Raw genomic sequence first — 23,248 nt, forward strand, 5'->3', positions numbered from 1 at the left:
ACGCAGGAATCTCTCTATCTAATTTGATCGGACTATATAAAACTGATCTATGAAGCATAAATATCAGATTTTTAGTGCCTCTACTTTCCCTACACTCGGAATGAGCATATTGATCATTCTAGTGATCGTACCATATATAAGAATTTAATAAGGAGATTACCGAACTCAGTAAGAATTAGATAGATCTAGTACGATTTGATAGAATCAAGATGAGATACTGACTTCTCACACCATGGACGACCTCTTTAGTCTCTCTCGAAATATTAAATAAACGTGCAGAAAGCTTAATTAACTTGACGTATACGGTCAGCAGGATATGGGTTAAACCTATCCTCTATCAATATACAACATGCTAGACAAGAAGACTTACATCAGATCTAATGGAACTTAATACAAGAGGCCATCAGAATGATCAACCAGTATATATATCGCTAACCTAACCCAAAACAAGAGGACTAATACTCTCTCTCTTTCTCTAAAAAAACTAATTTTCCTAAAGTTAATCTTTCTCTTCCCTGTGCTTCTGTAGAAGAACCCTAAAACTATATGTTTTCTGGGAGTTTCCTCTTAAATGCTTAATTGTTTATTTTTTCTTTGCACTAGTGAATCTTAGATAAATCTTGATCTAATTTGAGTGTCGGAGGTTTCTACCGGAACATTTTCAATAGACACCTGATCGTCTTTTATTTTACAGGTTCTCTTCCTCAAAATTAAATATGAAGGGACCTAACAAAACCAATCATGAGTCAACTATCAATCCATGGATCCGAACGACTGTCCAGAGGCCCACAACTAGACACCTTATCAGATTATATCAGTTATGAAAACATCAAAATAATATAATAAATTTTTTAGATTTTTTCTTTTATACACATTCAACTTCAATGCTCAAAAGCTATTCAATTGCAATAATTTATTTCTTGTTATATATATATATATATATATATATATATATATATATATTTTCCTGAACTAGAGTGACGGAGCTCAGCTTGTCTGAATTGTACAGCCGAAATAGGACAATAGCCTCTACACAAGAATCCTTCCAACATCATTGAATGTGTTTGATTTTGAAGTTGAATGACAAAAGGGGGAAGTAATGTTATGTTATTTTTCAGAAAATAAATTGAAGCAGCCAATGATTGAGTTACATAGTATACGTAATAACTATATAGTACGTCCTATATGGAGTATAACTATTAATATCAGCTTTTCTTTGAAATTCTCTGCTAACGTGATAATGGAGGATAAGATTGAACTTATAATAACTATTTTCTCCCTCCTTTAGGAATACTTACTATTATCGTCCTTTAATTTAGACGGATATATTAGCGACTATCAACTAAATTTATTATCTATATTATTCTTATTTAGTATGAATGATTTTGTAAAAAAAGAAATTAAATAAATTTTTACAAACAATGAAAATTTTTCAAATTAAAAAAAAAAATTAAATTTTTTTATTTCAAACAAAAATTTAAAATAAAAAATTTAATTGCATTGAATTCTTATAAAATTCTTGATTTTAAAAGGAGAGTGTATATTTTTATTTTCTACTTGATTTTCTCTTTTGCAAGGAAAAAAGAAGTCAAAATTCTGCGAAAAGCAGACTTCTCTCCTCGAATCATTTCATTAGTGATTGTTGAAAGGAGCTTCATATGAACCTCAATCTGTTTTATGACTATATGAACGTTCATATGAACTTACCATAACTATTTTCTCTCTTTCTCAAGTAATCCTCGGAGATCTACATTTGATCTATTGTCGTTGAACGGCTGACCTTGAGGCACATTAATTACACATCGTCAGCAAGCTCTACACAACATCCATTCCCCTTGGCCGAGACGATATTCTCTATGGCTAGGTTTTAATTTGCTGTGGTTTTTAGTTTTGGTCATTTTGTCAAGTAGGAGGTTTCTATGTGTTTTGAAAGAGTTAATATGTTGTTCTTGTGATCCCTCCAATATAGGAGGAAGCACATTGTTGATGAATGCTTATACAATGATAGAGGTTCTTATAAGCTAATTATTCTACACTTCTTAATAAGTATAGCTTATTATGTGATCATGAGTGGAAACTTAGCTCCCTGCCGAGTAAATGTCCTCGGATTACTATTGCATTCAAAGTAATCAATTTTTTAAGACACTATATTATTTTATTATATGGTTTAATATTCACATCAGAGTTGTATATTACTTTTTTAAAACATTTTTTTTAAGTAATAAACTCTTCGGTTTCTACTCCTGCGGTCATTTTTAAGCGTCAATGATGAAGAAATTGCATTATTATGGTTTTGCAAGCAAGTGCATTTAACCACCCCTACAAGTGAGCTTTAGGTTTAGGTCTTTAATTAGGGTTTTGATAAGATCAACTTAACAGTGGGGGATGTTGTGAAAAGACCCACTGAACCCAACTTCAGTCTTCCATGCAAATTGAAATCCTTTTTGCTTTTCGCTTGTTCAAGTCTTAATCGAAAGAAATTAATGTTTAACCTTAAAAACCTTCGAATTTAAATTTATAAAAATTAATTACTAAATAATTTAGGAAGAGTCTAAAAAAAACCTGTATTCATACAAATATTAACTTTTCAAAGGTAAAAAAATTTAATATTTTATTATATTTAGTGTGGTATGGAGTTTATATTACATTCAACCCAACTATTAACTGCTATAAACAGTCAAAGTTGAAGAAGAGACAAATTTGTGGCACAAATCTATTGCTTAATCACGCTTAAACTCTATCACTACAAAGAATGTTCTTGCAGGCTTTATTAAAGGAACACATGCTAACGATATAGCTGTGATACTTCCCAGTAAACTTTAAAAGATTGGTATAGAAATGGAATCTAATAGTGCCTTGACTGGGGAGCAAACTTTTAAACTATCGCTTTAACCTTGCTCTTCTATTAGTCTCTAAGATTTTGGGGGAAAACTTTTGTGGGTAACCGAATGTGTGTGTGGGCTTTGGTTTCTCCTCATCTACAGGCGATCAAGTGAAGTCCAGAACCACTCCTTTTTGTCAAGCCTAAACTAGATTTTTCTTGAAGAACTAATATTAATTTGACACTTTCATATGACAGTGAAGGCACATACTTTATATCTCAGCTTAGGTCATTGCCAATCAAATTTGTATTTAGAATATAATTTGAGCTAAAATATCAAAAGTCTTCAGTTCGGGTGAATGAAGAAAAAAAAATCCACTTTCTTCAGTAATCAATAGTCATCTACAGATACAATCAATCTTTCTTCCTTCACAAGCTATGGAGGACCACTCCTATTACGTAATTCAAATCATGTTTTCTCTCCCAGTTTTTGATTATTTAATAAGAATGATTTGTCCATGTTTGTGCAACCAAGGACCACAATTTTTTCATTCATTTCATAAGTTTTAATTAAGGCTACCATTACAGAGATGGTGCAAATTTTGTAAAGCACAAAGTGTAGCAAAAACGTCTATGATTAGCCATGTGAAAATTATTACAAAGTACCAAAAGTGGCATCAACAATTAGCAAGAGAAGATAACAGACTTGTTAAAAGGATTTCACCTGACAACAGTATGGATCTCATTTGCAGTTGAATGATTTGCAATGCAGTCAAGAATTTCTGGGCTTCAGTAAGTTTGTCATCGGGATTTCAACCACAAATTCTTCCTAATTCTTTTTACACTGCTGTGTTCGCTGCTGTTGCTGTTGAGAAAAGGGATTGACGATTGCAGAAAACAGAGTATAAAATTAGTTATTTAAATTTATACGGTACTGAAATTAGATATTATATCAGATATCTAAAAAAATATAGCTAACCGAAATGAATTTTGGAACTGACAACTTTATTCAGAAATTACAATATATTTGACAATCTAATATGCTATTCACTTCAATACGCTGCAATAATAATTCAAGAACTTTTAAATAGGTATTACAAAAAAACTAATAAAACATAAAGAAAATGCTGCCATTATAGTGAACTTGACTTGATTCAATATCAGACAAAAAAATAGAACCTACAAAATTTGAACAAAAACAACTAACAAAGACTAAATTAAATTAACGTTAATCATGTGCTAATTTTAAACCAATCTTCAACATTATATTCCCCCAGTGTCCAATGTATCTATTTGCAAGTCGTTCCTAAATCTGCCGCTGCACTATCTGCAAGCTATGAAGTCCTAAAGACTACCATCTTGAAGAGCTAAAACAGCATGTGATATGTGCTTCAGCTATACAAGCACAGACCAGATGTTTCAATCTGAAGGAAGTGTAACAGCTATTTCGTTGACATACTAAACACCATTCCTCCCAAAAGGAGTATAACCAAGTTCGCGTAACAACATACAAACTGTTTAATCCCCTTTTCTGATATTCAAAATACGACAGAGTAATGTACAGGGGATTTCCCCCATAGAAGTTAAGCAAATTAAGGCAAAGGAAAGGTTCACAACCTGATGAACAAAAGCTCTATAGAGTCTTGATCAAAACAAGCTTGGAGCCTTGGACTAATACATACAAAAAAGCCTACTAAGAAGTTTTCAAGTTTCAAGCTTAGCTTTCGGAAACTCGATAATCCTTTTGAATTTGCAATGCAAGAATGAATATTCCAAATTTAGCCCTGTACTTGTTTGTTGACATATTCTAAGAAGTGTTGTGAATTTGCTAAAGAAAGACAAAACCTAAACCCTCTTAAAATTGAGAAGCCTTACATCATAGAGACCAGCTGTATTAATAATGTTTAACTGGACATTCTATTACTTTCCTCTTCCTTCCCCTTTTACAACACATTCCCTAAAACAGAACAAAACAAATGCAAGATTACTGATGTAGAATCAAGAAGACGGGTGCATCATTTATCACACATATCAAATTAAATTGTATGAAAGCTCAAAGAAGAAGAGACAAAAAGAATCATGGCATGACGGAAGTGCTAGTTTCTAAGAATCATGAAACAGAAAGCGATTTCCGGTTCCCTACAAAGGCATGGGAAGATCAGGAAATGCCGTTATGCAGCTACAAAAGCCAGGAAAGATTCTACAGGACAAGGAACTGACATAAATTATAAAACAACCCTGAACTTTGAATAGGAGTAGAGTCTAAACACAAATAAAAAAAATTAAAAAATAACTTTTGAGTATTGTGATTGTCTAACGCCTTGCGCTGGTTCACAGGTAGCAACGATACCATACCAATTGTAGGTATAAATTAATACAAATAACTTTTGAATTTATTTTCAATTTGGCTCAAAATATTAACTCAAATTACTTAATAATTAATTTTTGCACCCATCAATTTTTGTGTAACTAATCGACTATGAAACGCTACAAATATTAAATTTATAAAAATTTTTTGAGTATTAGCTCTCCATTATATTAATTGTTAGAAAAAAATGATAGTTAATTGTTGCAACTATTGTTGTTATAGTAATTCTTCAAAATATAACAGAACTATGAAAATTATAAACAATAATTATGTAATTTTTTTTCAAAAGGGTTGGAAGTGAAAGATAAAAAGAAAAGAATAAAAACTTTATAAAATTTAGAGTAAAACTGACATTATTTTAAAATGATTAAATAAAGATTTATTGATGGAAAATATCTATTGATAATGAACTCTCTGAGATATTCCTTCAAATCATTTTATATTTAAACTAAAATCTTTCACAATATAACAATAAAAAATATTGTAATATTTCTATTTCTAACCCATTTAAGCAAGCTATTTTATAACAGTAGCTATATACACGATTGGGAAATTCAAGCACCGTAACTACAAGTGATCCAGAAATTAATTAGCCAATCAACTTAGTTTCTACTTTAACCTTCTAAATTAACCAATGATCAGTTAATCATATGTTCTACACACACCCAAAAAAAAAAAGATTCTCTAATTCGCATTCACTTTCCACGAAACCAAACAGAACAATCAACATCAAATGAATGCACCAAAAATCATAAATGAGAGAAAAGCAACACAATACCTGAGAGGTATAGATGAAGGAAGAGGATTAAGTTCCTGAGATATACAAAAGCGAGAAGTTATTTCTTCATTCGCTAGAGAAGGAAGTATACTGGTGAAGATTGAGAGTAAGTAAAACCCTAGCTCAACAAATACTCCTTTAAGGGCCGACGGAGAAGTGATCTTCCAGGTTCGAGAAAAGTAATACGACGCCATTGTCGATGTTTGAAGAGATCGGAGACCAGCTCGAACGGCCTGCCTAGTGCCATACCTTAATCTCATTGTTCTCTAGCGGGTGAGCATTATTTGGTTTATTTTTAAATTGAAAATTTGATAAATGTAAATATCTGATTTTTCTCGGTTTAATTAACTGAAATTAAATAGTTAAATAGAAGAAGATCTCAAATTGGGAAGGATTTCACACATATAAAGCCTGACTATTTTTATTTTTTGGATTTCTCAATGTGAGACTATTTGTGCCTGGTTGACAGTTCAAAGTTTACAAGCAGGATTAGAAGAGAGGCTAATGATCCAGAGTGAATCACCAGCAACTTGCTCATCATTATCGTTTCTATACCATCTCCATTGAGCATGCGTTGCATTCACCACCTCAAGTTGCCCATGCCCAAAGCTTGCCTCTCTGAAAACTGAAATTGCTGGCTTTGGTTCTATATAACTGCAGTGCACAAGGAAATTAACACAAATCTCTTAGTACAATAAATAAATAAATAAATAATTGGTGTGTATTCGAGTTGCTATGTTATATATGTAATCGAATTTCAAAACCTCAACCGTTAATGAAATTAATTTACTGGTCCAACAAGCTATTAATCAATTAAACAGACAAAAATGAGCATAACTATTGAAATTAATTATCTTACTCTGAAGCAAGGCCTTCACGGTTGCCACCATCTCCAATAGTTATATGAACAGGACCACAGTCGTCTGCTTTCCCTTGGTAAACACGAGTCTGTAAAAAAGAAAAATAAATAAATAAATACAAATGTACAAAGCGTGTGTAACTTATGGCTTCTTTTAGAATAAACCATTTGTAAGAGTACATGAATTCTATTTATGTTTAAATAATTTTTGAAGTACTAAACAGGAGTACAAAATAATTCAGTGGCATGTATATAGAAGAGGGCTAGCGAGATTGCTTACAAATCGCTCGTATGCATGCACATGTCCAGCGAAAACAACATCTACTCGAGCTTGGTAAAGCAATCCTTCCATGAATTGCTTCATATCAACTGACTCAGGCTCACCTTGATGTGCAGTATTAGAATTATACCAAGGTGCATGGATCAGAACAATAATCCATGGAGTCTTAGCCCTGTCAACCTTGGCTAAATCAGCTTGCAGCCACTTGTACTGAGGTGATTGTGGATCAAAATCTGTGTATGAACCCAACATAATTACATGCACACCAGAAGCTACGTTAAAAGAGTAGAATAGATTGGAATTGGACTCGCTTTCTTCGAATGGCATCTGCCATCTAGCATTGTATGCTGTGAATGTGCTTGTATGGAGAACTGGGAGCTTCTCAACTTCATGGTTGCCCTGTGTGACCATCCAAGGCCGCTGGCTCGCCAGTGGCTCCACCTGCCGGCCAAATGAGTCCCACAGCTGCTGTATCCTGTCGGCATATGATAAATCCCCCGGTAGAAGCAACACCTCGTAGTCTGATTTTGATATGTGATCAAGAGTTGACTGAGTCCAACCAGTTTGTCCAAGATCACCTTCCTCATAACAACATATGATTCAATATACAAATATAATATTATTTCAAAAAATTAATTAACATATAATGGAATTTGATGAAAGTTTGGAAATTAAATATACCTGCAATGGCGAATTTGACAGGAAGTTGAGCTGGTGGGGTTTTGAAACTGAACTGGCGTGCTGAATTAGAGCTGCAACGGTAATAATAAACAGTGTTCGGATTGAGTGGACCGATGACGACATTATGAATTTCGCCGGAATTATAGGTAATGTAGCGATAAGAAGATGAAGTTCCATTGGCAGAGCTGCTGTATACTCCAGGAGATGTACCATAGTCTACTATTGATGGAGTTGGATCATCTGTAATCCATGATATTCTCATTTTATCTTCACCAACCATTGATATATGCACCTGCATTTTCAATGGTCACCAGTAATCAAATCAGATATTCAATAATCCATCCCAGTCTTTTCAATAGCATTTATTCATTAGAATTAGATACATTTGTCGCCGGTTTGACATTTTAAAATTTTATGATAATATTAATATTATTTATATTATTAATTAACTTTACACCTAATTTTCACACCTAATTTTATGATAAAAACTTTACACCTAATTTTATGATAAAAACTGCCCATACGGTAGAGTGCCAGCAATTAATTAACTTTACACCTAATTTTCACAAAATTAATCTCATTTTTCCTTTCTTTTTGAAATTATCTTATTTTATTTATATATTTAAATTAGAAATAATTCTCCTTTGTATGATATTTTACTTAATAATTTAATGTAATCTATTTTTGTATTAGAAATAAAATTTATTAGTTTTAAAAATATTTTAATAATATAAATTATTTAATTTATATTATAACTATATAAGTGAAAGGTAAATAAAATGAATTTTTTATTTTAAACTTCCATTTGTGAAAAATAATTTTTCTAATAATTATTTAATTTAATTTAAAATAATATATATTATAAATTGATAGATAGATATGTTAATATGATTTTTAAGAAAATTTATATGTTGATATAAAAGAAATATCATATTTTATAGGAAATAATATTATAAATTTTTCTTCAAAAATAATAAAGTGAAATTTTCTCTAAGTCATGCATTCATTAAATATTCCAAGGCTTCTTTCATTAAACAAAAATTAGTTTTTATATTATATATTTATTAGAATTTATTAATCTGCCTCTAAAATGTTCCTATAATTTTTTAAATAGAAATTTCATCAAATGCAATATTTAAAATTACCACCAATATTATTAAAATATATGAAATATTAGAGAAAATAAAATTAGCGAGAAATTAAATTTTATATCTATTTATTCTCTATCCAATAAAATAAAAGAATTTTTGGTTACAAATTATTATTTTAAGCTGTAAATAATTCTTTTTTAAAAATATATCTCTATTAAATTGCTCCTATTTTGGCAAGGACAACTTTGTTACCAATTAGTCCCACATTTTATAATTAGGTTGACCCATATTTTGGCAAGGACAACTTTGTTGCCAATTAGTCTTTAATTTTAGGAGTTTTCAACCCTTTTATCTCTTATTTTATACTCAGATCAAATATTGATTATTATTTGATAAAATTATAATTAAATAATTAATATTTTTGTTTTATTGGGCTTAGCTCAGCAACCAATGAATTTAGTAAAACTTAAAAGATTCCAGTTTAATATTCTAATTTTCCATCCCTAGACCCTAATGAAGAAGAGCTTAAAAAAAAAAGGACCTCTGTTCCCACGTAACCTTACGCCCCCACCCAACCCCCTCTCTCTGTAGTACTTGTATGGCTTCTCGCCAACCGGTTTGACTTTATGAGCCAAACGTCTTCATCAGGAAATCATTTTCTTCCTTATACTTATCAAATTTAAAAATGCTTCTTAATTTTATTTTTTTCTTTTTCCCTTCTGGTGATCTAACTCCGTCTAATTCTAACTACATATCTCAAAGAAGCCTAGTATTCATTCAATGTTTTTCCTTTCTTTTTCTTCTACTTTAACATATAATTTTCTGTAAAATCCAATCAGTGAACAAACAACAGGGTTCATAAATATAGAAAACTAGCAAAAAGATACAGGACTAATTAACATTAACGAGAAAAATGTAATGTCACCTGTTGTGGAGTTGTGGAATCGTCATCACCAGCATCTTCCGATAGTTTCACGTAGACGTTTCTACGCCGCGGCGGCCGATTGTAAGATAATGCGCATACGAAGATTCCGGCGAGAAGTAACGCAATGAGAAGCAGCCCTTGCCTGTAGGCCATGATTTCTAATCGATAAACTAGAACTTGAAGAAGAAGAAGAAGAAGAAGAAGAAGAAGAAGAAGTAGTCTAGTAGTATCTCTAAAACGTGTGAAAGGTGCCCTTAAATAGAGTAACTGAATTTGCTCCTTCGGCAGTGCTATTTATTTATTTTTCATTTCTGATAATAGCTAGCTGTCTCACTGCCATGTATGCTGTGTTTTCTTAAAATTTCTTTATGCGTTGATGGGACAGCTGGAGAGAAGTTATAGGGACACGTATGAGAGGGTATATTCCAAGCATATTTGGCATTTAATTTAATTTCCACGCTGGAATTTTCTTTTGTATTTAAGTCGAATGTGATTGGTTGGTTGCAAGATTTCGTCACGGTGCCGATGTTGTAGGTTGAGGTTGGCCTCTCGTAGTGTTTCTGCATTGCGGCGACGGTTTCCGTGATTGATGCGTGCTTTTGTCAACTTGGTCAGACACGAGTTTGGTCCTACTTATTATTTATTTATTTAGAATTATTTATAAATAATTCATATGTAATTTTACATATTTATGTAAATTTGATTTCGACAAGAATTATTCTGCATATGATGGTTTTAATCTAATGGATTTACGCTTTATATAATCGAGTCATTCTAAATCGATTGGCCAAGAATCACGTTTGTTTTTAGATTTTTTTAAATCGAGTTTCACTCTATTTTCTTTGTGGATTGTCTTTTCAAAAGTTTTAAATATTTAAAAAGCATGATAAAAAAATTAAAAGTTTTGCATAAATTCCTTATTTATTTGATACAAATGATTTTATAAAAACAATTAAATAAATTTTTATAAACTAAAAATCATGCATAATGAAAAAAATTTTAAGTTAAAATTTTGTTATTTTTAATTAGAAAATTATAAAAAAATTAATTAAATTGAATTCTTATGAAAAGTATAAGTTAATTTAAAGATATAAGTTCAATTAAATTTCTATATTGTTACTTAAGAATCAAACAAATTTAATTTAATTTTTTAACCAATTAAATCTTTATACTTTTATTCAAGTGTAAAATAAATTTTCATTTAATATAATATTATTTTATTAATAATAAAATATTATTTTTAATAATAAAAATTTTTTTATACTAAAATTTTATTTTTGTAAATTTAAAATTTATTTATTATATTTACATATTTTTAAAAAATTTTATGTTAATTGAAATTGTTGTTCAAGATAAAGGAAAGTGAATGGTTCATTTTATCAATTTTTCAATACTTACTAAAGCTAAAATGAACATTATGCCTACTAATTTTGAGTGTGAAAAGGTAAAGGATTCAAATAAGTTTTTTAAATATTTTCTTTGAAAATTTTGAAAAGTACTTAACAACAGATATATCAATAAACAACAAAAACAATTAAAGGAACACAGAGATTAAAATAGCAAGTCAATTTTATCAAATTTTTATGAATATTAATTCAAACTTGTAAATATATATAAATTTAAAAGTAAAAAAAATAAGAGAGAAAAAAAATTAGATATAGAGATTTTAAAGTGATTTGATAAACTTAGTCTGCGTCTGCTCTTCTAAAATCTTTTCTTAAAACTTCACTCCACTAAACCTCTTTTAACGGGTAAGAGAATAGTCTTTTATACAAATAGCAAGTTTATCGGGTATTTGTGGACCTTTACACGTTTAATTCACACTCAAACTCTCACTTAAGTTTCAACAGATGTTTAGAACCTCTATCAAGTGATCACATACTTGATTAACTTTATATAGATTTTGATTTTAAAAAAAAAATACTCTCAACAATTTTTATCAAATATAGCATAAATGTTAATAAAATGAGAGAGAAAATTTGTAAATGAAGATAGATGTGAGAATGAAAAGTTTTTAATACAAATGCTCTTAAAGATTCGATGTTTTTGTTACTCATTTATAAAATAGATTTAATCTCTTAAAAACTTTTCTTTCTTATCTATAGAGATAATTTAACGATAATAATTTTGAAAAAAAAATCTAGCTGTTAAACTATTTGAAAATCCCGCAGACTGAGTTACTTTCATAGTCTGAAAGTAGTTAATTAAAATTAGTACTGATAGAAATTAGATATCTAAATTTAAATTATTTTTAAAATTAGATGTCTAATTTTAGCTTTTCAAAACATTTTAAAAAAATAATTTAAAATATTTTTTTTTTATTTTTTTAAAAATAAAATAAGATGGATAATTTCATTATTGACATATCAACTCACTCATTCTTTTACCGTAAACCCTAAAAATAATTTTGTTTACTTCTTTTTATCTCGTATTACTTTATGAATTTTTTTTTTCAATATAGAGAAGTTCCTTGTTTCTTGAATGCGTTCCGGATATTCTATTTTTGCTACTAAAGATTGTTAAAATCATCAAAATCAAACTGTTTTAAAATTTATGAGATCAACAGAAATATTAAATTCTTTAAAATAAAAATCATATTTTATTATAAAAATAATATTTTATTATAAAAAATTATATTATATTATATTATAACTTATTTAATCATAATAAAAATACAGAGAATTAATCAGCCAAAAAACTTAAGTTGCGCTTATTTAATATTTGAGAAAAAATTATATGACCGTAATTAAACTTATTTCCGTTAATTTACTCTATAGACACTCATACGAAGAAAAATATATCATTAGTGATATTAAATCTTAATATCCTATTATCCTTTTAAAAATAAGTTATAGATTTAAATGTAAATAAAAAAAATAATTTTATGAAAAATGATTTGCATGCTGTGATATCGATTTAAATATGTCTAGACTCGGATAGCTAATGACATGAATGAATTATTGAATTAAAATAATTAAATTTAGTTATTTTGTAGATATATTCGGTTTAGTTTAATTATTTATTAATAATTTTTTAAACATTTTAATTTTTCAAAATATTGATTCAATTATCTTTAACTTAATAACTAAAGTAATCTAATCAACTAAACTTTTACTTAATTAATATATTTATCATAATTTATTAATAAAATATTATTTATGGTTAATATTTTTATGATTTATGAATAATATTAAATTTGTAAGTCATTAGTTTACCAAAATAAGTTGTATGGTTCCTTTTTCGCATTAAATTTATGGATACAGTGTTTCATTATCACTTTCATAAGATCATAGATGATTTTTAATAACATCCGACACACTTTGACATGGCCTATCTTATTGTTTAGAATAAATTATCTGTAAGAAAAAAAAAATCAAAATCTTTTTGAATGAAATTGACTTTTACCTGTGAGAATTAAAAAGCTTGGAATCGAATATTCTTAGTTCAGCTTTTATATTGGATCAGCTGCTGCATGACTGCTGGTTATAACTATAACTAACTAACTGATTAACTAACCGACTAACAGATACTAAAATAACTTTTACACCCCACAAGCTGGAGAATGTATATCAATCATTCCCAGCTTGGCTACTAAGTATTGAAATGGTGAAACTGCAAGAGCTTTGGTGTAGATATCTGTAAGTTGATCTTGAGAAGAGACAGGTAGTAGACAAATAAGGTCATAAGAAACTTTCTCTCTAACAATGTTGACAGTTTATTTCAATGGGTTTAGTTTTTTCATAAATTGTGGGATTGGCTGCAATATAAAGGGCAGATTAGTTGTCTCAATATATATTGGCAGGAAAAGGATGATGTACGTGAAGGTCTTGCAGCAGATACATGAGCCATTAAACTTCATAGGTGACTCATACTAATGCCTTGTATTCTGCTTCTAAGGAGGATCTTGACACTATGTGCTGCTTTTTAGATTTCCAGCTAATTAGAGAATGTCTGAGGTAGACTAAAAAATTAGGGATAAATCTTCTTGTATCTAAACAACCAGCCCAATCTGAGTCACTAAAGGCTTTTAAGTGAGTTGTGGAGGTAAATGGGAAAACAATCCTTTGCCATGTGCACTTTTGACATATCTGAGTACTCTGTGAAGTACTTGTAGATGTACAGAAGAAGTTGGTTTAGCTAGGAACTGGCTTAACTGTTGGATTGCAAAGCTAATGTCAGGCTTAGTGGTGGTTAAGTAAAGCAGCCTTCCTACCAATCTCTCGTAAGCAGAGGATCATATAAAGGATATTCCATGCTGGTGCTTAACTTCAAGTGATTATCTATAGGAGTAGATGTGGGTTTAGCAGCCAAGTAACGAGTATCATTTAAAATCGGGAAAATCACTTTGTAGTCCCTGAGGTTTAACGTAATTAACACTTTTGTCCCTCTATTTTGGCGACCCAACACTTAAGTCCCTCACTTTCCTTTCTGTCCAAATTCGTAGTCCTTCCGTCAAAAATAGCCGTTTGGGACACGTGAATTGACAAAATTAACCCTCTTCTTCTTCTTCTTCTTCTTCTTCTTCTTCTTCTTCCTACCATTTCTACAACTTTTTCTTCTTCTTCTTCTTCTTTCTTCTTCTTCTTCTTCCTACTCTTTCTGCAGCTTTTTCTTCTTCTTCTTCTTCTTCCTACTCTTTCTACAGCTTTTTCTTCTTCTTCTTCTTCTTCTTCTTCTTCTTCTTCTTCCTACTCTTTCTACAGCTTCTTCTTCTTCTTCTTCTTCTTCTTCTTCTTCTTCTTCTTCCTACTCTTTCTACAGCTTCTTCTTCTTCTTCTTCTTCTTCTTCTTCTTCTTCTTCTTTCTTCTTCTTCTTCTTCTTCTTCTTCTTCTTCCTACTCTTTCTACAGCTTCTTCTTCTTCTTCTTCTTCTTCTTCTTCTTCTTCTTCTTCCTACTCTTTCTACAGCTTCTTCTTCTTCTTCCTACTCTTTCTACAGCTTCTTCTTCTTCTTCTTCTTCTTCTTCTTCTTCTTCTTCTTCTTCTTCTTCTTCTTCTTCTTCTTCTTCCTACTCTTTCTACAGCTTTTTCTTCTTCTTCTTCTTCTTCTTCTTCTTTCTTCTTCTTCTTCTTCTTCTTCTTCTTCTTCTTCTTCTTCTTCTTCTTCTTCTTCTTCTTCTTCTTCTTTCTTCTTCTTCTTCTTTCTTCTTCTTTCTTCTTCTTCTTCTTCTTCTTCTTCTTCTTCTTCTTCTGGAATTTCACGTTGAAAGAAGGGCATTTTTGGAAAAAATCATCACATCTCACTTTTGACTCTTTGACCAAACGGTTTAAATGGACGGAAGGACTACGAATTTGGACGGAAGAGAAAGTGAGGGACTCAAGTGTTGGGTCGCCAAAATAGAGGGACAGAAGTGTTAATTACGTTAAACCTCAGGGACTAAAAAGTAATTTTCCCTTTAAAATCTTCAGAGCATACTTTCTTTGGCACAAAGAAATACCAGATTTGGATCTGGCTATTTCCAATCCCAAGAAGAATTTCAAGTCACCAAGGTCTTTTATTCTGAAAGAGGCATCAAGAAACTTCTTGATTCTATGATTTCTGTTAGGTCATTACATGCCAAGATCACATTATCCATGTATACAAGAATTGCGGTGAAAGAATTAGTTTGTTTATTAACAAAGAGAGAGTAATTTGCCTTAGATTGAACATAGCCACATTGAAGTAAAGCTTGAGATAATTTTGCATACCATTGTCTGCTGGCTTGTTTTAAGCCATAAAGTGATTTTTGCAACTTGCAACTTGATTGGGCTTGTGGGAAGTGAAACCAGGGGGTAACACTATGTATACTTCTTCATTAAGGTCCCCATGAAGAAAAGCATTGTTGACATCCAGCTGTTAAAAATGCCATTTATTAACTGAAGCAAGAGCAAGTAAAAGTCTTACAGTAGTCATTTTTCCAACTGGTGAGAAAGTGTCTAGATAGTCAATTTCCTTCAGTTTAAGTGTAACCTTTAGCTACTAGCCTTGCTTTATATCTTTTCACTGATCCATTAAATTTTTATTTGATCTTGTATACCCATTTGCATCTAACTGGAGTCTTTTCAGCAGGTAAATCAACAAGGATCCAAGTGTCATTCTGTTGTAGGACTTGAATTTCACTTGACATAGCCTCTTTCCAGGAAGAGTTCTTAACATCTTGATTGTATGTTTTTGGTTCAATATCATAAGAAATAGCAAGGGTGAAAAGAGAATGTGATGGTGATAAATTGTGACAAGATATGACAGACTACAAAGGATATTCTACTGCAGTATAAGCTTGAGATAGATTGCAATAATATTCTGCAAGATATGATAGAGCTTTTTTAATTCTTGTAGACTGTCTGGTAGAGATAGTTTGAGGAGGTTCATAAATGTTATGAGAAGTAGGAATTTTGAGGAGGTTCATAAATGTTATGAGAAGTAGGAATTTCTAAGTCACAATAGTCAACAATGTTTGAAGAAGTTGGTTGAGGAAGATGAGACAGTGATGGGGATTGAGCAAAAGGAAAAATATTCTCATAAAATTGAACATGTCTAGACACAAAAAAAGATATGGACCTTATGTCCATTAGAAGGTAACCTTTTGTGTGATTTGGATAACCTAGAGAAACACACTTTCAAGCCCTGGGATTTAGCTTGGTTCTCTCAGCCAGTAAAGTAGAAGCAAAGCATAAAGAGCCAAACACTTTAAAAGAGTTGTAATCTAGAATGAAACCATGTAGTACTTGGAATGGTGATCTATTTTCAAGAAGAGGAGTAGGCAATCTATTAATAAGAATACTAAGTGTAAGATTTCATAGTTCCAAAAAGATTTTGGAAGATGAGATTGGAATAACAAAGCTCTAACTACATTCAAAAGATGTTGATGCTTCCTTTCAACTAGGCCATTTTGTTGTGGAGTTTCAACACAAATGGTTTGATGTACTATTCTCTTTGATGCATAGAAGTCTTTCATGAGGAACTCAGGGCTGTTATCACTTCTGACCACTTTTATTTTAGTATGGAACTGAGTTTCTATCATAGAAATGAAGGCCTGTAAATGTGATCTTGCTTCAGACTTGGCCTTCATAAGATAAATCCAAGTATGTCTAGAGAAATCATCAACAATGGTTAGAAAATATTTGTGGCCCTGAATGGAAGGACAAAACATGCACCCCATATATCAGCATGAATCACTTGAAAAATTGTGGTAGTTGTAGTCTCACTACTTACAAAAGGAAGCTTTTTCTGTTTGGAAAAATGGCAAATGTCACAAATATGATTACTAGAATTATAAGTAACCAAAGGACAGAGCTTATTTATTAGTATAAGTCTAGAATTGGATGGTTGTCCAAGTCTATAGTGCCATATATCTATCATGGAAAATGTTGAACTGGTGGTATTGCAAGCAACAACATGTGAAGAGCCAGAAGCAGTAGAATGAGAGGGAGCAATCAGTACGTATAATCCTTCATTTATCTTAGCTGAACCAATCATCCTCCAGGTATTGATTTCCTGGATATAGCAGTATTGAAGATGAAAATATACAAAGCAATTTAAAGAAGTAATAAGCATGGTAATAGAGATTAAGTTAAAGGTAAAAAATGGAATATAAAGAACTTCAGTCAAGAAAAAATTTTTGGTAAAAGAAACTATTCCAAAGATATGAGCCATTATAGTACTACTATTTGGTAACCTCACAGAAACTGGTTTGATTGATTTATATGTGGAGAAAAACTTCAAACAAGAGCATATGTGGTCTGTTGCTCCTATGTCCAATATCCAATAATGACAATTGGACTAAGTACTCGAAATGAAGTGTTTACCTTTGTTTGCACATGAGGACTCTTTAAGAACATGTGGTCATTTGATTAGCTAGATGAGATGAACCTGCTGTCATACGTGAATTTTAGATTAAAGACAAGTTTCTGGAACTGCTCTTGTGTAAATCCCATATTGAAATTCAAACAATCTTATACAGCTCTTTCTGTTACAACGTATTATTAACAATTTTTACAATAGCAGCATTTACATTTGATCCATTAGAATTTCTGAATTTAAAATCAGGAGGATGGCCATGCTTCTTATAACAAGTCTCTATAGTATGCCTACATTTGCCACAGTAAGTATAAATCTAAATTGAACCATTAGATTATCTCTTACCAACAGAAATTTATCCTCTACCAATCGAATTTAGAACATTAGGACCTTTAGCTTCAGATCATTTGTCTTTCTTGTTGAACTACTAATGAAAAATATTTATTAATGAAAGAAAGAGGTTCCATCATCATGATCTGCGACTTTACATGTACAAACTGCTTATTAAGGCCTTTCAAGAATCTTATGACATAGTCATTTTTTATGTAGGTTTCAATAGTATTAATAGCTCTACATTCGCAGGGTGTATCACATTTACAGGATAGAATTGGATGAAAATTAATAAACTCATCCCACAAAACCTTTAATTGAATAAAATATTTAGTCACTGAAAGTTCACCTTGCTTGAAACTGAAAATTTCTTCTTGTAGATCTAAAATGTGAATAATGTCACCTTGAGAGAATCCGTCTCTCAAGTTATTCTAGACGTCAACAACCTTATCAAGCCATAAAATGCTATGGGCAATGGATGGCAATAGAGATTTCATGAGCCAAGATAAAATTGTGTTATTGCAGCGTTCCCATGTGGAAAACAGTGGATTTGTCTTGGGTAGTGTAGGGAGCGTTCCATCGATGAATCTTAATTTGTTTTTGGAAACAAGTGCCATTTTCATGGATCTAGCCCAAGAATGATAATTTGATTCAGTGAGAGCAGAAGAAACCAGAGTTAATGCTGGATTTTCATTAAAATGCAAAAAATTAAAAATATTCTGAAAATAATATGAAATAATTACCACTCGAGAAGAATTTAAAAAAAAAAAGGATAATGAAAAGTTTAAGAAAATGGAAGAAGAACAGAGACGAACAGAGGAAACAGAAATAGTAAAGCTTATGCTCCATGATTGCCGGTTATAACTGTAACTAATTAATTGAGTATCTGATACTAATAAATTTACTAATTACTGTGAAATAAAAAATAAATACAAATATAATTTTTACAATCCAAAGCCAATCAAATCAATGATTTGTTATTGAAATCAGATTGGAATTGAATATGGAATGTATTTTTTTCGGTCTTTCTAGTTTCAAATAAGATTCGCAGTCAAAATTTGTAATGATTTTTAAATTTAACTTATGGCTTGATTTAGGATGAAGTAAATCTGAGTAAAGAATTTCTTAAGATTTGCTTATTGGATTAATTGTTTGTGATTTTTCAGACTAGGAATTATGACAATAAAGCTGATCCGTGTGGGCCGATGAAAAGAGGACACAATGGGTCAAAGGTCATATTTTGCGCACATCTGCTTCGAGCCGTCATTTAAGTCCAAGAGGAAAACTCAGGGTATTTTGGATACGGGACTATAGTCATGTAAGTTTTTGCTTTTGTTTTTTTTTTCCTCGGCAGACTTTTTAATTAGTCAAATATATCATTTAAGCTTTAAATTTATATCAAAAAATCTAATTTTAATAAATTTACCAGATCAATTCAGCTTAAAATATCCACTCCCTCAATTTATTAATTTAAAAAAATAAAATAAATAAAAATTTCAACTTTTAAAATTAGAATGAAAAATATATTACAATTTAAATTGAATTTGTCATATATTTGTGCAATCTGAATACAATGTTAAAGGACACGCGAATGTCTAACATTACGCTTCTCCTTCATCATTGTGATTAATGCTTAATTTTTTATTCTTATGTTTATTAAGAAAGTTAAATTTATATTTTAAAAATTAAATTTTATTTAAATTAATTTAAAATTTTCAATTTAAATTCAATGAAATCCGAAAAATAAAAAATAAAGAATTAAACTTACATTAATATATTAAATGAATGTCTACCGCCCGTTAAATGGAAAAATAAGATATATTCAATTACTAATTAAATTAATCACAATAGTTATTGTATATAATAAAATATATTTTTCAAAAAATGATAAGTAATTTGTATTTTAATAAAAAGTGAGTTTTTTGGAAAAAAAAAATCTTTATTATTATCTCTACCCACCGCCCGTACGGTACCACGAAAAATTCCCCTTTTACCAACCGTAAGAGCAACTAGAAAGCTCCATAAATAAAACATGGCATCTTCTGATTGGTTGCAACTCAATCCTCAAACTACTACTAGAATCTACAACGCCACTGAAATTTTCAAAATCAACTGCAATTTTTTTATAAAATACTTTCCACAAGCACAGCCACATTTATAATTATTTAAAAATCTCTACTTTTTTTTAGAATATACTTTTATAATAATATTATAAAGTAAGATAGAGAAAAAGATTTATCCAAAGCCATAGATCTGCCTGATCATCAACGTGATTCACGGCTGTGATCGACGGTGGTCGTTTAATCATCTGATTCAAGGCCGATCATCCTTTACGTTTTTTTCTTTTTTCTCCAATTCATGAGATTCAATGCTCCAGATTAGATCTTCTCGAGCTTCTCAGCTACGACGAGAGGATTGGCCCTCGCGATCTCCTCTCTTCCTACCTTCTTGAAATCGAAGGTGCATCCATGCTTCTCCGGGTATCTATGGGTCCCACAGAATGTTGTCCCGCACCGGCACTTAAACCCGGTCAACCCGACTCGTTTCCTGCACGTTGAACACCGATTCGGCTGCTCAACAGCGGTTGTAACCTCCGTTGCACGACTTCGTACCTCTGATAAGATAATCGCCGGAGGAGGCTGAGTATCGACGGCCGTAGCAGGATGCAGCGAGGATGTAACGGAGAGAGAGGCTTTACTAGGTGCTTCTTGCTGTTGTTGATGTTGTTGTCGTTCCTTGAGGCAATAGTCACTGTAACATTTGGAGCAGAGGTTCATCGTAGCGGGGCTTCCAAAAACACCACAGTTATTGACGCAAAGACGGTGACCTTCAGGCGCTTGGCATCTGTGCTCCTCCGCCATATTACAATCGTTGATAGATCTCAATCCCGATACCTTTCGATCTACAGAACCTGGCGATTATTGAAAACAATAAACACGGGATAAGGACTATTTTTCTGGGCAACCAAACAGGGAAGAAACAGAAAACTGAAATCAACTAAAAGAGAGATAATAATATAAACATACCTGAGGAATTGAGGAAGAACAGAGATAATTCCGAGACTATAAATGGATAAGCAGAGAAAATGATAAGAAGGGAGAATCTTAACGATGAAGAATTATCAGAGAAATATCAAAAGAGAGAGAGGATGTGAATTTGAAACAGGAAATTATAAGAAACAAACAGAAACCGAAAGAGGAAGGAACGGCGAAAAGAGACAAAAGAAGATAATCATCCTTAATTACTAGTTATATCTAATAAAATAAAAATAATTAGTTAAAAATGAGAGAAAAATATCTGAAAGACAGCCTGGAAATGCAAATTTATGCTGCTGATATTTTTTAATACACGAAAAAACTGGAAGCTCTGTGAACGTGGCCGTTACGATATGATTTCAGGTTTAGAAATTTAATAAATAAAGAAATCATTTTTAATCCAATAACTATTTATGTTTATTTATATAATTCTTTTATAAAATAAAATTATATATAAATTTATTATGAATAAAGTAGAAATTAAGGGATTTTAAAATAATTCACTTTGCAACGCGAGGGATTTCAATTAAAAAATTAATAATTATTAAATATAATATTTAAATTTAAATCTATAAAATTTATTATATATATTTTAATTATTAATTATTTTATAAAAGAGATAGGAAGTTTGGGCGGTGGAGGTGTTAGCTGCGGTTTATCATGCAGTGCATGGTGATGGTTTATTGTTTTTTGCTTAGCTGTACTCCCAATTTCGGGTCAAATTTAATGTCTTTTGGTTTGCCCAATCCAACGATGTATGACAATTTTTTTAAGGTAATTTATAATTTATCCATTGAGAATTAACAAAAACCAAAATTAAATTCCTGCTATTTTAATGAAACATCATTTATAATTTTGAGTTTTTATTATATTAATAAAATAGTTTTTATATTTAAATTTTCTATTAAATTATAATAATTTAATTTTTTTTATTTTAATATTTATAACCATTTAGATTAATTTCTTTAATTATTTTTTTAAATAAAATTAAAAATAAAACCTTTCAAATGTATTTATTACGCGATTAAATATGTGAGTGCAGATTAATTTTTTTAATTTATAATTAATTTCTAATAATTTTTTAAAAAAAAGGTATATTATTTATAATCGTTGAATTGCGATTATTAAGCTTTTTTTTCTTGTTTAGGTTTTCGATTGCCCTCTTCTTTGTGCATCAGGTTATTTCTATGGCCCTTTTGGGCTACGGTTATGGGAGATTGTCCTCAACCTTGGTTCTACTAGCAAAAGGAACGCTTTCTCCATCGACTACGGTGGTTATGAGAGATTGTCCTCAACCTTGGTTCGACTAGCAGAAGGATCGCTTTCTCTGTCCACTACGGTGGTGATGAAATTATCTCTAAATAGGTCTGATGGGTCAAGCTGTCGGATTTTATGATTCTAAGGTTTATTCCTCACTTGGGCTATTTTTTCTTGTGGGCTTTAGAATCCTATAATATAATGATTGAATTTGGGCTTTACACCTTCTTAAATGAATGAATCTCTTAACTTTGAGGGAAAAAAAAAGTTAAAAAGAAAAAGAAAAGATTCAAATCATTTATTTTTTTCCTGTTTTTACCATTTATTCTTAGGCTATGTTTGGAATCAAAGAAAAAGGTACAGAGATGAAAGTAATTTAATTGTTCTTTTTATCCTTGGTAGGTGTGATGAATTAAATCATTCGTGAGCTATCTCGATAAAAACTCAATTAAACTCAATTCGATTTTTAAGTGAGTTAAATTCTAACTTAATTTTTAGACTCGTTTTTAGTAAATAAGCTAAATTTGAGTTTCATAATATTCGAATCGTTAAAATTCGTGATTTCAACTCGTTTTCGAGTTCATGAATAAAATCACAAATATATTTGTGAACAGTCTCATTAAGTAAGCTGAGATTAATATCATAAGAGAAATAAACTCAAATTCTGCATATATTTTAATAAACAAAATTTAAATTTTTTAAAATTTAGCTTTACATAATTTAATTACATTTTTAAAACTTACATATATTTGAATTATTAAGATTTAAAATGTTATCTTTATAAATTTACGAGTTAATTTGTATATATATTTATTTAACTAAAATAATTTAATTTTAAACTAAAATTCATTTTATATATAAATTAATTGAATTATTTGTGAACTATAAAAAATTAAACTCAATAAAAACTCGACTCATCTAAACTTATTTGCTAATTTGAGTTTAGTAATACTTAGCTCGGGTTTAAAATGAGTAAATCTCGAGTTCGATAAAATTTTAATGAGCCAAATTTAAACTCTTCAAAATTCGATTCGATTTGATTTAGT

General features: G+C 30.5%; 2 protein-coding genes across 4 annotated transcripts; both read right to left on the bottom strand.

Moving 5' to 3' along the window:
- Positions 1 to 2,788: 2,788 nt before the first annotated feature.
- Positions 2,789 to 10,020, bottom strand: LOC110608048 (probable purple acid phosphatase 20). Of its 3 annotated transcripts, XR_002486813.2 has the most exons (6): positions 9,804 to 10,020; positions 7,788 to 8,079; positions 7,107 to 7,684; positions 6,827 to 6,915; positions 5,968 to 6,621; positions 2,789 to 3,686 (listed from the first exon to the last, which is right to left on the bottom strand). XR_002486813.2 is itself a non-coding variant. In XM_043959672.1 (5 exons), exons 2-5 carry the CDS (start codon positions 7,998 to 8,000, stop codon positions 6,438 to 6,440), a joined length of 1,068 nt encoding a protein of 355 aa, XP_043815607.1. In that variant the 5' UTR covers positions 8,001 to 8,079; positions 9,804 to 9,939; the 3' UTR covers positions 5,589 to 6,437. The 3 variants fall into 3 exon arrangements, 2 of the variants coding, with proteins under 2 accessions (XP_043815607.1, XP_021602957.1); XM_043959672.1 differs by lacking the exon at positions 2,789 to 3,686 and having other exon boundaries at positions 5,589 to 6,621; positions 7,107 to 7,688; positions 9,804 to 9,939; XM_021747265.2 differs by lacking the exon at positions 2,789 to 3,686 and having other exon boundaries at positions 5,593 to 6,621.
- A 9,989-nt stretch (positions 10,021 to 20,009) lies between these two features.
- Positions 20,010 to 21,131, bottom strand: LOC110608047 (zinc finger A20 and AN1 domain-containing stress-associated protein 4). The gene is made up of 2 exons (XM_021747264.2): positions 20,937 to 21,131; positions 20,010 to 20,821 (listed from the first exon to the last, which is right to left on the bottom strand). The coding sequence occupies exon 2, from the start codon at positions 20,769 to 20,771 to the stop codon at positions 20,289 to 20,291; it is 483 nt and encodes a 160-aa protein (XP_021602956.2). The 5' UTR covers positions 20,772 to 20,821; positions 20,937 to 21,131; the 3' UTR covers positions 20,010 to 20,288.
- Between the last annotated feature and the right edge of the window lie 2,117 nt (positions 21,132 to 23,248).

This window comes from Manihot esculenta, chromosome 9 (assembly GCF_001659605.2).
Source record: "Manihot esculenta cultivar AM560-2 chromosome 9, M.esculenta_v8, whole genome shotgun sequence".
Lineage (NCBI taxonomy): Eukaryota > Viridiplantae > Streptophyta > Magnoliopsida > Malpighiales > Euphorbiaceae > Manihot > Manihot esculenta.

Excerpts from the sequence above, each read along its gene's own strand:
- LOC110608048 (XM_021747265.2), bottom strand. The coding sequence starts at position 9,956 with ATGGCCTACAGGCAAGGGCTGCTTCTCATTGCGTTACTTCTCGCCGGA. Across the intron at positions 7,685-7,787 it reads TGTCAAATTCGCCATTGCAG|GTGATCTTGGACAAACTGGT; the intron begins GTATATTTAATT and ends GTTATGAGGAAG. Across the intron at positions 6,622-6,826 it reads CGTGAAGGCCTTGCTTCAGA|TTATATAGAACCAAAGCCAG; the intron begins GTAAGATAATTA and ends TGTGCACTGCAG.
- LOC110608047 (XM_021747264.2), bottom strand. The coding sequence starts at position 20,771 with ATGGCGGAGGAGCACAGATGCCAAGCGCCTGAAGGTCACCGTCTTTGC.